The sequence below is a fragment of the Notolabrus celidotus genome, chromosome 19 (assembly GCF_009762535.1).
Source record: "Notolabrus celidotus isolate fNotCel1 chromosome 19, fNotCel1.pri, whole genome shotgun sequence".
NCBI classification, from domain to species: domain Eukaryota; kingdom Metazoa; phylum Chordata; class Actinopteri; order Labriformes; family Labridae; genus Notolabrus; species Notolabrus celidotus.
In genome coordinates, this window is record NC_048290.1 from 10,643,651 (window position 1) to 10,657,352 (window position 13,702).

Consider the following 13,702-nt stretch of genomic DNA (forward strand, 5'->3'; position numbering starts at 1 on the left):
GCTAACAAGTCTTCGATCAGTTGCTGCTTTGTGAGAAGGGAGTTTTTAAGGTTACAGCAATCAAGACGTAAACATGTACAGCAGGTTTCCATGTGAATGGGTTTAAACGTTTTACCTTTGATTGGATTATCCCTGGTTTATTCTCTGCAGAACTAGAACAAAGTTTTCACATTTCACTTCACCTTAAACAAACTGAGTGTACAAAGGCTTGTGTCTTTATTACAGCAGGAAAAACTTTGTGTTAGTCACTAATTTAATGCATAAATCCTATTGAGCTACTTAGGTACATTGACTCATTTTGATACGATCATGTGTTACTGCAACTTCTTTTTATGTATTTATTCTATCAGTGATCATTCAAATAATTGTCGAATAGATGCCAATGATTATCGAATAGTATTTTGGCTTGAAATGCCCATCCCTAGTAGATATGCTAGGTAAGTACATATATAATTATAATGATCTAGATATTACCACGCAAAGTTTGCACCTCACCTAAGTTTTACTTTATTTACTTTAACATAGAATTCTTCAAGAACTATTTGGCACTGCAGAATTCCCTGCTTTTTCTCCAGTTCTGAATCTGTTTTACTTTTAACTGGCACTACCATTTTATGCTACCTGGAATGTTGTTATATAATCATGCAAGTCTTGTTATTTAATAGCAAAAAAACAAACATCTTTCAGATCCCCTACAAGCACTGTCTGACGGCTGTGCCACATTAAAACCAGGTGTTAGTAAACACAAAAGAAAAAATACATTTTAAAGATGAGATAATAGTCACACGAAGAATTCAAATTTTTTTTTATCATAGAACGAGTATTTTGAATATTCAGAAATCACGACTCATGCCTAGTAGGGATGTACGTTTCAAGCTAGAATGCTAGCAGGTAGTCTCTGGGGTCTATTCTGATAGTGCTTCACCTGTATTTCCAATAACTGTCCCAATTGTCGTCTTCTTCTTTTGCTATTTGATTTGACTAGCAAATAGCTGTCAGGTTTGCCACAACCACCGTCTAGCGATAGTACTGCATTACAACCAGGCACTGTTAAAAACTTGAAAAAAAATCATGACCTATCCTGACCTGATGTGTGAAACATAGAAGCTCACATCAGACTTTTCTTCTTCCTGTTGATCCTTATTTTTGTGTATGATTTGAGTTATTGATTCCATGGTGAGAGCAACATTAACATCTTCTGTGTTCAGTGTGAAATTAAAGATTAGGTTCTGATTTTCTTTCTCACATACTTTCATGGAAAATGTAACGGTAGAAACTAAGAAGACATTTATACTAAAAGACTGTTGCCCTCAGGGATCACCACCTGACTCCGTTGACGAGGTCATCCTGTACTAACTTCAGCTGAACTTATAAAGTCAGCTTTACATTGAATAAGCCCTGTGGATTTTCCTTTTAAGTGAATTTGTTGTATCCATTCTTCAGGAACAAGCATACAAAATGCAGCACTGGCAGCAGCAGTCGGGCCACCCTCCCTCATCTGGCTCAAGCCACAGCCAGAGGGGCTACTATCCACCACACGTCCTTGGGTTTGATCCCCGCTGGATGATGATGCCACCATTCATGGATCCTCGCATGACCCAGGGAAGATCTCCTGTGGACTACTACCCTGGTGCTGTCCACTCTTCAGGTGAGCAGAACACGAGCGTGTACCTCCTCATCTAAAAATCACACTGCTTCCTGAGGTTTGTTGTAAACACTAAAACTTGAACACCAACTGTTTTCAGCAGGAATGATGAAACCCATGATGCATCAAGACCACTTGAACAGTCCTGGTTCAGATGAGGGATGTCATCCCAACGTGCACCAGGAGAGACGAACCCCTTCCACTGAGCCTTACCCTATGTGGAACCAAGATGGCTACCCATTACGTAGCTTCACTCCCCCTTACCAGAGACAGCATGAGAGCTCAGATAGTGGCCAGCTGGATGACAGGTCAGTTATCAGCTCATAAAATACTAGATTATGTCAATACAACAGGGACTTAACCTGTTTCTGAATTCTCTCTGTAGAATTTAATTTTTTGAATTAGTCAAGCATAACACCAAGACCATAAGTGAGTCTTTTGTTTTACCTACAAGACTTGTATCCATCACAAGTTCTGGCAGTCAAACATATCCAGCCCATTTCAAATCAGTTCTCTTGTAAAACCCTGCCAGGTGACCCTGGCCCTTCTTCTGTCTTTTCTTTTCTTCATCTTTTTTTCCATCCTCTCATCCACAGAAGTGATCTGGCCGGCTCTCAACAGGACTCCTACGAAGACCGGGGCAACGAGTGCTTGACTCAAGACGATCTCCCCCACCATGGTTACCAGAGTCGAGGCTCTGAAAGAGAGCACAGACACCCTGACCAAGGCTTACTCACCACTGCTCAAAACCTCTCCCAGAATCACGCAGATGGTGATTACCCAAAACAAGACTCTAGAGACAAGCACCTGAAAGATGGCCCCGAATCCCACGATGAGATCTTGGAAGGCTCAAAAGACAACTGGAAAAGAGACGGGGGACAGAAACAAGATGAAAGACTCAGCAGTGCTCAAGGCCAGTGGTCCGAAGCAAGTTCCAGTTCCAGTAGTAGTGTCAGCCAGCCGTCTGAGACCAGCGGACGCACATTGATTCGCAGAACTGGACCCATCAAGAAACCAGTTCTCAAAGCTCTTAAAGTGGAAGACAAAGAGAATGAGAAGCCTAAACCTGAGCCTGAGGAGAAGACTGTCCCGTACCGCCTGGAAAAAGAAATCCTTACTAATGTTTACGACCTAAAGAAAGATAACCAGCCAGCGAGCAACAGACGCTCGGCCTCACCCGTTGTTGAGAAACAGCCGGAAGAAAGGCAGCGTCAGTCACCAGCTCCTACCAAGACAGAGAGGCCCCTGAGCACCCACAGCGACGACTCCCCCAAAGAGAGCACCTGGGAATGCAACAAGAGCCAGTCACCCAGAGAGAGTCAGGAGAGCCGGGAGGCCCACGCACCACGGCGCAATAACTGGATCTTCATAGATGAAGAGCAGGCCTTTGGTTCAGTCAGGGGAACAGGCAGAGGCCGAAGCCGAGGCTTCAGGGAGTTCAACTCTAGAGGTGGAACCCGCGGTGGCCGAGGTGGAGACAATCTCAGAGGAGCTTATAACAACAACAACAACAGGAGTGAAGCTCAGCGCGCAGGCAGAGGCCGAGCAACCCCCAGGGACCTCGTCAAGGCGGAAGAGTTCCAGAGGGGCAAGCCAAGAAGGAGAAATGTCAGCGAGACTTTGAGTGAAGCCTCTGAGTATGAAGAACTGCCCAAGAGGCGACGCCAGAAGGGATCTGAGAATGGAGAAGGTTACACAGATTCTGGAGAAGCCCGTAAAGCTGACAGAGAATCTTGGAGGTCCAACAAGGTGTACACAGACGACCAGGCGGCCCAAGATCCCCGAGATAAGACAAAGTCCAGCAGGAGCTTTGGAGGCCGCATGCTACCTCCCAGACTGAACACTACTGGAGGTTACAACCGAGGCTTTGGAGGATCCAGAGAGATGTCTAGCTGGAGGGGCCGTGGACCCCAGTTTAGTGGCAGTGGTGGCTCCATGCAAGAAAACGGTTACGGCCCTGGAGCCGAGACTACATACTCCCGCAGACCCCCTGTTGAGCGCGAGGCTCTAAAGTATGCCCCCAAATTCACCGGCTCATTCATGGAAAACGGCACAGAGGAGAGGGAAGGAGAATACTACTTTGACAACGACAACCCCGACAGGCAGATGTTAAGAAGACGGCGTCCACCCCGTCAAGACAAACCTCCACGATTCCGCCGACTACGCCAAGAGCGCGAGCCCGGCTCAAACCAGTGGACAAGCGAAGAGTACGTTAATGGAGACTTCGCAAACCCTTGGCCAACTCGCCCCAAAGGCAGCGGTGAGGAAAGCTGGCCCAGCGGCCACTACACTGGCGGACGACCCAACCAACATGGTCAGGCGGAGGAATGGGAGACGGGATCTGAGAACAGTGACTTTGGTGACTGGAGAGAGAAGCGAGGAGGAAGTGGAGGCCCCGCACCGCAGGGTCACGGTGATATTCCCTCTGACTCCGGTCACAGTGAGCCAGGCTCTGGTGAGAAGAGGGAGCTTTGTAAGAGAAGCTTCTCCAGCCAGAGGCCACTGGTGGAGCGGCAGAACAGGAAAGGAGAGCCTTCAATGTTGGAGACGGGCAAGATGGTGCGCACACCTGAGCCACCAAACTCCTCCAACAGGAGCGACAGCTGGCAGAACGGAGGGAGTTGTACAAGGTGAGCTTAAACAAAACACCTGTAGGCTATAATATGCTTTTTAAAGTTATACTTTTTGGGCATTTTTGCCTCTTAATGGATGGGACAGCTGAAGAGAGCCAGGGCATGTGGGGAATAGAGAGTGGGGGAGGACATGGTCGAGGCTGGAATCGAGCGCAAATGCAGATACAGAGAGCAGAGACCACTCGACCAGTCTCAAAACAGCGCTTCAGAAACAGATGGGTGACATCACAGATACTATGTCCATATTTTATACCATCTATGGTCTTCCCCCACTCTCTGCTCCCCACAGTTCCTGTCTTTCTTCAGCCTATCTAATAAAGGGAAACATATTTTTTTTTAAATCAACAACAGAAAGAAACTCTATACATTTTAAAAGAAGCTATTCAGTGATAAAAGGAGGATCTCAGAGCATACATGCTTGAATGTGGAACTGTACCTCTCATTCTCATGTTTGTGGTCAACTCAGCCTGTTGATTCTAAATGAACAGCAGTGAGCTGCCTTAACTCTTTGTGTTCATTTGTGGTGCGCCTTTAGTTAACAAATGATCAAACTATGCCACCCTTGCTTGGACTTTGAAGTCCGCCTATCGCAAGTATATAAAACTTTCTCTGCAGACTTCAATGCATCTTTCTTTTTGTCTCAACATAAAGAAATGGACAGCTAGTACATCAATTAACTTCCTTATATCGCTTTCCATCAATCCACTATCTTCTTCTGGCATTATGCCCTTGTAAACTTCTTTTTCTGTCAGTTAATTTCTGTCTGTGTTATCCTCATTCATCACCGCCCTGTGGAGACATGATGTGGTGATGTGGTGAATCAAATTGCCAGGGAAATTGGAGTAGCGCTTTATTCCTCTTGTTTTTGGTAACAAGAGGTGTAAACAACTTTGATGTCACCTGGGTTCAGAACTTTATTCAAATTTGGAACATAGTCACTTATTCTGTGCAAGTTGGTCAAATTGATCAGCTGCAGTGTAGTCTCTCTCTCTCTCTCTCTCTCTCTCTCTCTCTCTCTCTCTCTCTCTCTCTCTCTCTCTCTCTCTCTCTCTCTCTCTCTCTCTCTCTCAACACTGAGTTAAAAATCATAATCTACTTGATTAAAACATCAAGAGATAATTTCTACATCGCATGGACATTATTTTCCTCAGACATGAACCCCATCCAGAATTATATTGAAGTTTTCTAATTTGATCACATTTTTAGTTTTAACAAATCAGGCACACAAAAATAAATCCAGTCATGTAGAATATTAACTCTACATGGACTACGAGTATGTAACATACATGTAGAAGTTCTGCAGTGTTGAAATGTTGCTGATACAGGGGTTCATAAATGTATTAGAATGGTGTGAACAGAGGCCAAATGCACATTTAAAATTAACTTCAATTTTACGCTAAAAGTCTTAGAACAAAATTATATACATACCTACATACAATTATAAAATATATTTTGGGATGGGGGGTATTTTTCTGCAATCACATGTCTGATTTAAAAGTAATATTTATTCTAGTTTGCCAAGGGGCGGCCTTGATGACACTTAGTTGATAAACTGGAACATGTGTTTTCGATGATCTTGTATCAGTACTCAGAGTCCCCTTCTCTAACCATGCCTCTCCCATTTTAAGCAGAGGTCCTGATGAGTCAGGCCAAGTCTACAGCATAGAACAGCCGGATGAGAGGGAATCCAGTGAGCCCTCTGGGAAGAAACTAGACAAAGAGCTGAAGCAAGGACCTGTCAAGACCGACATGGTTGAACCTCTGTCCCAGTATGAGATCAGCAGCTACCCACGTGAGTCCAGCCGTTCAGAATGATCTTTTTGCTTTTCTCCATGTTGATAGAAATTTAAAAAGCCTTTCTGTATGCAAACATGTCCCCATCTAAAAATAGACTAACATAATCAATACAGATTTTTTCTATGTTACCCAATTAGTGAGTATTTCCCATTGATCACATGCTTGTTTTGTAGTCGAGGGAGACATTGGGGGACCAGTTTCGACTCCAGATGGATTCCAGGATGCCCTGTCCAAAAAGCAAAGGCGCCCGCAGGAAGATGAGAGAAGGAGGAAGGAACAAGTAGCCGCAGTAAGTGACCATATGCTCAGTCCTGATGCTCGCAAAGTGATCACGCTGAGGTTAAACAAAAAGTGCTCAGTTTGTATAAATGTATCCTGCGTTCTACACCAGGTGCCGGTGAAGAACAGGACTATCACATCCAAGATACCACCACGCTTTGCCAAAAAGCAAGGCAGCATGAGCCTGGAGCAACCTGAGGAGGCGCTTACCTCCAACAACCTGGGAACAGAAATCTGGGAGACAAACAGCTCAGGTAATAGACAGGCCCGTGCTTTTGTTCTCCCTATAAAGCAAGTCACATTATAGTGATTTGAGACATTTTCAGAAGCATATTTTATTATTACCTTCTTTGATTGTATTTCTTGAAGGGTGTACTCATGATATTTTTCATCTTTTTCAGCTCTTTCAGTTCAGTCTTCAGGAGGAGATTCATGGACTAAACAGGTCTCCTACACTGGAAGTGAACCAAACTCTGAGGTAGGACGATGTAGCTGCTCATCTAAACCTCAATTGCATATTGAACATATTGAATTCTGCATTTCCTTCTCTCACTCCTTATTTACAAGTGTTGAATAAACAGCAATAGCCTGGGTCGTTTGACAAACACTGACACGTTGTTGCTTTCTCCATCTTTACCAGGACTCTGATGCCGGCCCCGAGCACACTAAAGAGCAGCACAAGCCGGGACCCATCGGAAATGAGCGCTCCCTAAAGCACCGTAAAGGCTCCGAAGGCGTCGATCGTCTGGAAGGTGGGCCCATCACACCGGTCAATGGTGTGGACCTCCACGGGGACTCTGTGCTGCCTGTGCCGCCCATCGAATTTGGAGTCAGTGCCAAAGACTCTGATTTCAGCCTGCCACCCGGCTCCACCCCGGTGCCCGTGTCCAATCCTGTCAACAAGCTTCAGGATGCACTAACCACCAATGTGAGTGACCATATCTGTACTTCAGAGTCTTACAATTCAAAGTGGTGTGACTTTTACCACTAAAATCCGGAATAGAATGAAGAAAGTGAGCTAACTCAGAAGTGTGTGAATGTTGCTTTGATGTTGATTTGAATCTGAGTGATCTGATTTTTGTTTCCTAAACAGACCGCCCTCAATCAGAGCATCCCCATGCTGCGATCCAATCACCTGCAGCCAGGCATAAACCTCAACCCTATCTCTTTCCCCAGTGCTGATCTCACACTCAAGGTATTTTTGGGTGCAACCCTAAAGCAAGCAAAGAATAACCAGTGTCTTTTCATGTAAACCTATCTTGTACAAAGCGAATTAAGTGTGCTAAACTGATGGGTAATTTGTGTGATTCAAATATGCATATAAACTTAAAATGTTCTGTTTCCTTCAGATGGAATCAGCCCGTAAAGCTTGGGAGAACTCTCAGTCCCTCCCTGAGCAGGGCTCTCCTGGCGGTGGAGCCTCTGGGGTTCAGCCTCCCTGCAGTGTCGGCTCATCCAGTGGCGTCAGCTACAGTTCATTTGGAGGAGTTTCCATGCCTCAGATGCCCGTTGCTTCTGTTGCACCTTCCATGTCCATGCAAGGTAAACCGCTTTCTATCATATCTGTTTGATAAGCACTCAGTCTTTGAAGAAACATGATTTAAACTCTGTCGTGTCCTGTCCCCTCTGCAGGTAGTCATATTCCTCCGTTGTATCTGGATGGTCATGTCTTTCCTAGCCAGCCACGCCTCGTTCCTCCCACCATGACTCAGCAGCAGACTTACCAACAGGTAGAGATACAATCACATATACATACATACAGACAGGCTCAGTTGTGTGTGAGCAGAAGTGTCATTGTTTTCTTTATGTTTGCATCAGGCGGCTGCAGCCCAGCAGATCCCCATCTCCTTACACACATCTCTTCAGGCTCAGGCTCAGCTGGGGCTCCGTGGAGGTCTACCTGTCTCTCAGTCACAAGAGATGTTCAGCTCTATTCCCCCCTTCAGGTACTCCTCATTCTTTACATTGAATTTCCAGTGTGCTTCTTAATTTTCTTTTCTTTGTAAGTGTTCATCGTATGAGGCTCCACTTTTCAGTCCCTCATTCTGCTTCTTTTCTCTACTTTCAGGTCCCAGGTCTACATGCACCCCAACCTATCTCAGCCCAGCCCCATGGTGCTGTCTGGTGGAGCCCCTCTGAAGGGGCCGTACTCTGCTTTCCCTGGCATGCAGCCCTCAGACATGGTCAAGCAACAGTCCGGCTCACACTACCAGCCCATGAACGGCAGCCAGCAGCTTGTCTACGACAGCCAAATGAACCAGGGGCCCGGGATGAGTTCCTCCCAGCTGATGGACTCGCAGCTCATTCAGGTCAGTAGGTTGATTCAACCTTGAAATGTGCAAATCATTAATTTAATACCAGCAGCTGTTCTGGAAGCATTCAGAGCCCAGTCAGTCTGCTGTAACGCTGTTTGGACATGAAAAGTAACATCATTGTTATCTCCAGGTGACCATGCCGCTGCCCGGCTCTCAGCTGCGCTACGGCTCAGCTCAGCAACACCTCATCCTCCCGCAGTCCATCCAGCTGCAGCAGGGCCAGAACCTGTCTGTAGGAGCTCCCCGCAGGATGCTGCCGCCTGGCTCCCAGGCTGCTGTCATGACCGGCAGCCGAGAGGTGAGACTTCAATTTGATTTTAAACTAAGAGCAAATAGATATTTGTGTGATTTTACGTCTTTCTTTCTATTAATAAGCAGCTTTCATTGCCGATCTCCATTTTCTCCCCCTTCTCTCAGGGCTCACAGATGGAAATGAAAGGGTTCCAGTTCTCTGACAAGCCCAGTCATTCCCAAGGCATGCCTGTGGGGTCCTATAGGTGAGTGTAGCACTATACTGCTTTAGACCTTCAACAAGTGAGATTTAGTCTTTCATAAATGCATATTATAGGAAATGGATTGTGAAATGTACTCTTCTCTCCCTTCCCTTCTTATCAGGCCTGGGTCTGCCAGTCCAAGTGGGAAGCCCTCTGGCCCTGGGGGGCCTGTAGGTCCTCTGCCGACACATTTTGCTCAGCAGGTATTTATTTGTTTATTGAAATATGTTTTCTATGTAACGGTAAATGGGGTTGGTTTTTATTCTTGGGCTAATGAAAGATGTTTTTCACTTTTTGCTTAAGTATGAAAACTGCACTAGTAAAGTGATCTTATGTCCGTATTAGGGTTTATTTTTTAATATATCAAAATATAGAACATAGTTGGTGAAATACATATCGTGGTAAGCTAAATGTATTAACGCTCTATCAGGATCTAATTGAAGACACAAACCTGATACCAAACTCACATATTTGAAACAATGTACAAACACCTTTAAAGTTTTAATACATGCTAATTATACCTCTTTTCATTCCCCCTCCCCTCATTCATCCCTTCCCCCCCCTCCCTCAACCATGACCAATAGGTCCCTACCGCTCAGGGCAGCATGGTGATGCACATGCGCCCCCCCACCACTGGCCCTTTCCCCAACCCCATCCAGAGACCCGTCATGCAGGTTAACAAACCTGTTATCATCCGCTCCCCCCCTTACCCCAACCCCGGCCGCGACCCTTCCCACTCCACCCCTCCCTCTGCCCCTGAGCCCCCTGTTAAGGGGCCAGAGGATGGCATGAAGGTGAGCCACCCACTGTAAATATAGGTAATTTGATTTTATCCATTTTCTTTCTTCTTCTCTCTTTGTATTTCTTGTGTGTTTGTGTTATGTGCATGTTATTTAAAGTGTAGCTTAGTTTCAACCCATAAGTGTTGATAAGATTCTCTGCTAAATGACTTGAATGGGATTAATTATTCTATACTAATAATGATAACATTGATGACATTTTGTGTATGGACTAGCTCTTCTGTAATATGAAAATGTTTCCTCACTATGAATGTAGCTTACAAAATATTTAATGCATGTGACAGTAACTTAAGTTTTACACTATATTAGCAAATAAGTTATATCACTGCCTGTGTTTTTGGATTCTCTAAAGCTGGTTTGATCAATTTCTAGTGATGAAGATGTGTTAAAAAGAATAAATGAGGGAAAAAAAGAAGTAAGACAGAAAAAATAGATCATCATTTTAGTAGAATTTGTGGGGTAATTGGTGCAGTATTATAGTATTTACGGTAAATAAGGCAGCAGTTTGGTGTTTTGGAAAGCAAAAAACACCTACCTGCATTACAATAACTTTTTACAAGTGAATCAGTACATTAAAAAAACAGTTTCTGCCAAAGCCGCTGTAGGAGGACTAAATTAAATTGATTTGAATTAGCTAAGTAGCTGTTAAAACTGTCAGAAACCAAGAGAGTCATAAAGTATGTCAAGCACCTCCTTCTTTTTCCTGATTGCTCAGTTTCAGCTTTGGACTACCCAAACAACTGTACATGCATGCAATGTATGCTTTTGCAAGGTGCCGCTTTATGTGTAAGCTCCTCTCTTCCTTTCCTCCATGCAGAACAAAACCCTGCGAGACGTACGCAAGGCAGTGGATGAGATCAAGACACCACCCGGGGGCATGACCAGCAAACTCCAGGAGCCCCTGCCCTCCACAGGGCAAGCCAAACCAGCACGCACTGGAGCCATCAAACCCCAGGCTGTCAAAGTAGAGGAAGGCAAGGCATAACAATGGACCTTAAGAATCCTCATCACCACCCAGCCTGCCGACACAGAGCCCCCTGACCCACGTCTGAGTCTGTTTAGACGCAGCGTATACCAAGGCATCAGGACAGGGGGGGACAACAAGCAGACATCATAATGAGTTACTCCTCTTGAACTGTCAGAACTGGACACTATTATTTCACACCACGTATAGAGATATATAAATATATATAAATATATACATAGACACAGTCTTTTAAGCAGGTCTCTTCAAGGTCCTCTTTAATTTATTATTAGTCACTTTGAAGGGGAGATTGGTAAGGAGGAAAACATTATTTCTGTTCTTTGTGTTTCTCTTCGAGGTGGGGAAAGGAAAGTGGCCAACTCAGACAGATGGTTCATTTTCACACCATTTTGCCAAACTGTATTTACTCCCTGTTTATGGACTGTAGCCCTTAAGACCAGGCAGACACCTGATACAACGGACTATGAGAAGAAAAGTCTGTTCCACATTTTTAAACAAATTTGAAATGCAGCAGGGCACTTTTTTGTCATTTTTCATTGGCATTTTTACTGATAAATAAAATATCAAAGTCATCACCCCTTCTCCTCTTGGTAAAGGACTTCTTTTATTAACCCCTGAAAAAAAAATCCCCTTATTTGTGGACATCTTTGCATGTCAACACGGTGAAAACACCCTTTGAATGCTCCCCAGCCCATGAACTGTGGCTCCGATTGGTAGACATGATCTCCTTTCTTAAACTCTGTTCTTTGCTTTTACATTCTGTCGCTCTCTCTTCTGTATGTAAATTGAAACATAAAAAGTGGACATTTTTACCTAAATCACGTTGCTTCCACGAAAAAAACTCCACCGGCATTGATACAGCGTGTGTGCATGTGACCTGCTGAACGCGTGTAAACTGGCAGCAACATTTCACAAAGACTGCACCTGAACTCAGCCTTCATTGTGCTGCCATCGACTGCCTGGATTATGAGAAAAACCAAGCTGGCAACTTTTTCTTTGGAGCTCATTGTGAAGTTAAATATACAGGGGAGAGACTTGGTTCACAGTTGCTGTAAAAGACTCCGCCCCCTACAAATAGCTGATTGAAATGTTTGCTTTCTTATCGCTTTATTTGGGTTGTAATTAATCAATTTGTCTGTTGATGAACATGTGATGTAAGTAATGATTTCGACGCCCCTCAGTCTGGGGTGTTATGCTTTTTTCTTTCTAAGGCTCTTAAAAGACTTTTCTCTCTACTCCGTTAAAGTCCCCACTAACAGCACTGTGGGGATTCCTGAAGAAACAGACTCATCACCATTTGATTATTCCGGTCTCTGAGGTGGCACTAGCAATAAATGCAGCCTAACTATAATCACAATCAGGGTCCAAATAACCTTTCTGTTACTACGATCACAACCGAGGGGCGTTTCTCGTTGCTTGCTGCATTAAAACCGATCTTTGCTTGAGCTTTTTTTTTCTGTGAGCACTGCAGTTCCAGTGGAATCTGAAGGACTTTTTAAAGTGTTTGTTCTATTTGAAAATGTGAAGCTGTTGGAATTCTCATTTACTTTGGTTTATTATTTTTCTTTTTGTAATGGACACTCGTTTTGAAGCTCACAATGCCAATGTCATAACTGGTTAAATGTTACTGCTTACCATACAGCTCCATGACACTACAAAATGTTGCGATTTCTCTTTATGACAGTGTTTCACTGGTATATATGTATATGCATACTTAACTGTACAGTCGAGCCTTGTCAGCGAGGGGAGGCTTTAAACCCACATTTCATTTTAGATATTGTGGCACTATAAAGGATTTAATGTTGAAAAGGTCACTGTGTTCTCAGAATGGACTGCTTTCACTTGTTGATAGGTTTTATCGGGCTTGGAGTGTTTTTTTTTTCTGCATCTTATCCCTTACTGCAAAAGATCTTGAAGCTTCTCATCATTGTACTTGCACCAAAATATTGCCCTGACTTTTTTTTTTGTACTTTTAAGATGCATATTTCATTTTTTGTCAGAGGACCAGTGCTTTCTAAAGCTGATCCAGCATTCTATTTATCCTACCTGATCTTTATCCTTTCAGATATTTGGTCATTACTCTCCCTTGTTAAAAAAAAAAAAAAGAGCTTATTGAAAGAAAAAGAAATAAAGCAGTTGTGATTTCTTAAATGTACTTTTGATTCTGTATTCTCACTTTGTCATATTAAAATCATGCATCAACTAATTTATGGGGGACATTTTTGGGGCAGTGTTGAGCACAATATCTTGAAATACACTCACCGTTCACATTTAGTGTGCTGTGTTTTGTTGTTTCATTCAGTAATGTTCAACTTTACACCAAAGGACCAACATTCGATTTAGGTACCCAAGAAATGCCGGTTCAGAGGTTCTCCTGCAGAAGTGAAAATTAGAGTTGTACTCCTTATCACTGCCTCATAGATGTATTCATTAGGTACTTAGGGAATGCAAAAAATAATCCTATTGTAACTTTAACTCACCAGTTTACAAAAATATTTGGTTTATATTGTGACGACCATGCCTGTGTTGGTGGTGCAGGGGGCATGCCTTGGCTGAGGATCTTCTACCCCCTCATCTTCCCCCTGACCCTCTGGCTGGCTCTGGTTCTCCCTGGCATGGAGTGCACATTCTGACGCTTGGTTTCTTCTGTTCCATTTCGCAACTATTCTCTAACACGCACTCACACATACACTCAACACTACTCATAACATCTCAAGTTAAAGTTACTCATGCTTTTGTAAATAAATTATTCAT

At 43.8% G+C, this 13,702-nt stretch overlaps 1 protein-coding gene across 17 annotated transcripts in view; it reads left to right on the forward strand.

The window, feature by feature from the left end:
- prrc2b (proline-rich coiled-coil 2B) overlaps positions 1–13,222 on the forward strand; it is a 26,242-nt gene extending 13,020 nt beyond the window's left edge. The window contains exons 14-31 of one of the 17 annotated variants that reach the window (XM_034710072.1): positions 1,444–1,648; positions 1,749–1,953; positions 2,242–4,275; positions 5,910–6,070; positions 6,249–6,364; positions 6,467–6,608; positions 6,756–6,832; positions 6,995–7,282; positions 7,448–7,549; positions 7,704–7,896; positions 7,987–8,084; positions 8,173–8,300; positions 8,423–8,663; positions 8,800–8,967; positions 9,087–9,166; positions 9,285–9,366; positions 9,748–9,957; positions 10,781–13,065. In XM_034710072.1, coding sequence (XP_034565963.1) covers positions 1,444–1,648; positions 1,749–1,953; positions 2,242–4,275; positions 5,910–6,070; positions 6,249–6,364; positions 6,467–6,608; positions 6,756–6,832; positions 6,995–7,282; positions 7,448–7,549; positions 7,704–7,896; positions 7,987–8,084; positions 8,173–8,300; positions 8,423–8,663; positions 8,800–8,967; positions 9,087–9,166; positions 9,285–9,366; positions 9,748–9,957; positions 10,781–10,948 — 4,698 coding nt within the window. In that variant the 3' untranslated portion in view covers positions 10,949–13,065. Of the gene's footprint in view, positions 1–1,440; positions 1,649–1,745; positions 1,954–2,241; positions 4,276–5,906; positions 6,071–6,248; positions 6,365–6,466; positions 6,609–6,755; positions 6,833–6,994; positions 7,283–7,447; positions 7,550–7,703; positions 7,897–7,986; positions 8,085–8,172; positions 8,301–8,422; positions 8,664–8,799; positions 8,968–9,047; positions 9,167–9,284; positions 9,367–9,747; positions 9,982–10,780 lie in introns of all 17 variants that reach the window. The other 16 variants (XM_034710062.1, XM_034710064.1, XM_034710065.1 and 13 more) reach the window with 16 other exon arrangements.
- Positions 13,223–13,702: the final 480 nt, after the last annotated feature.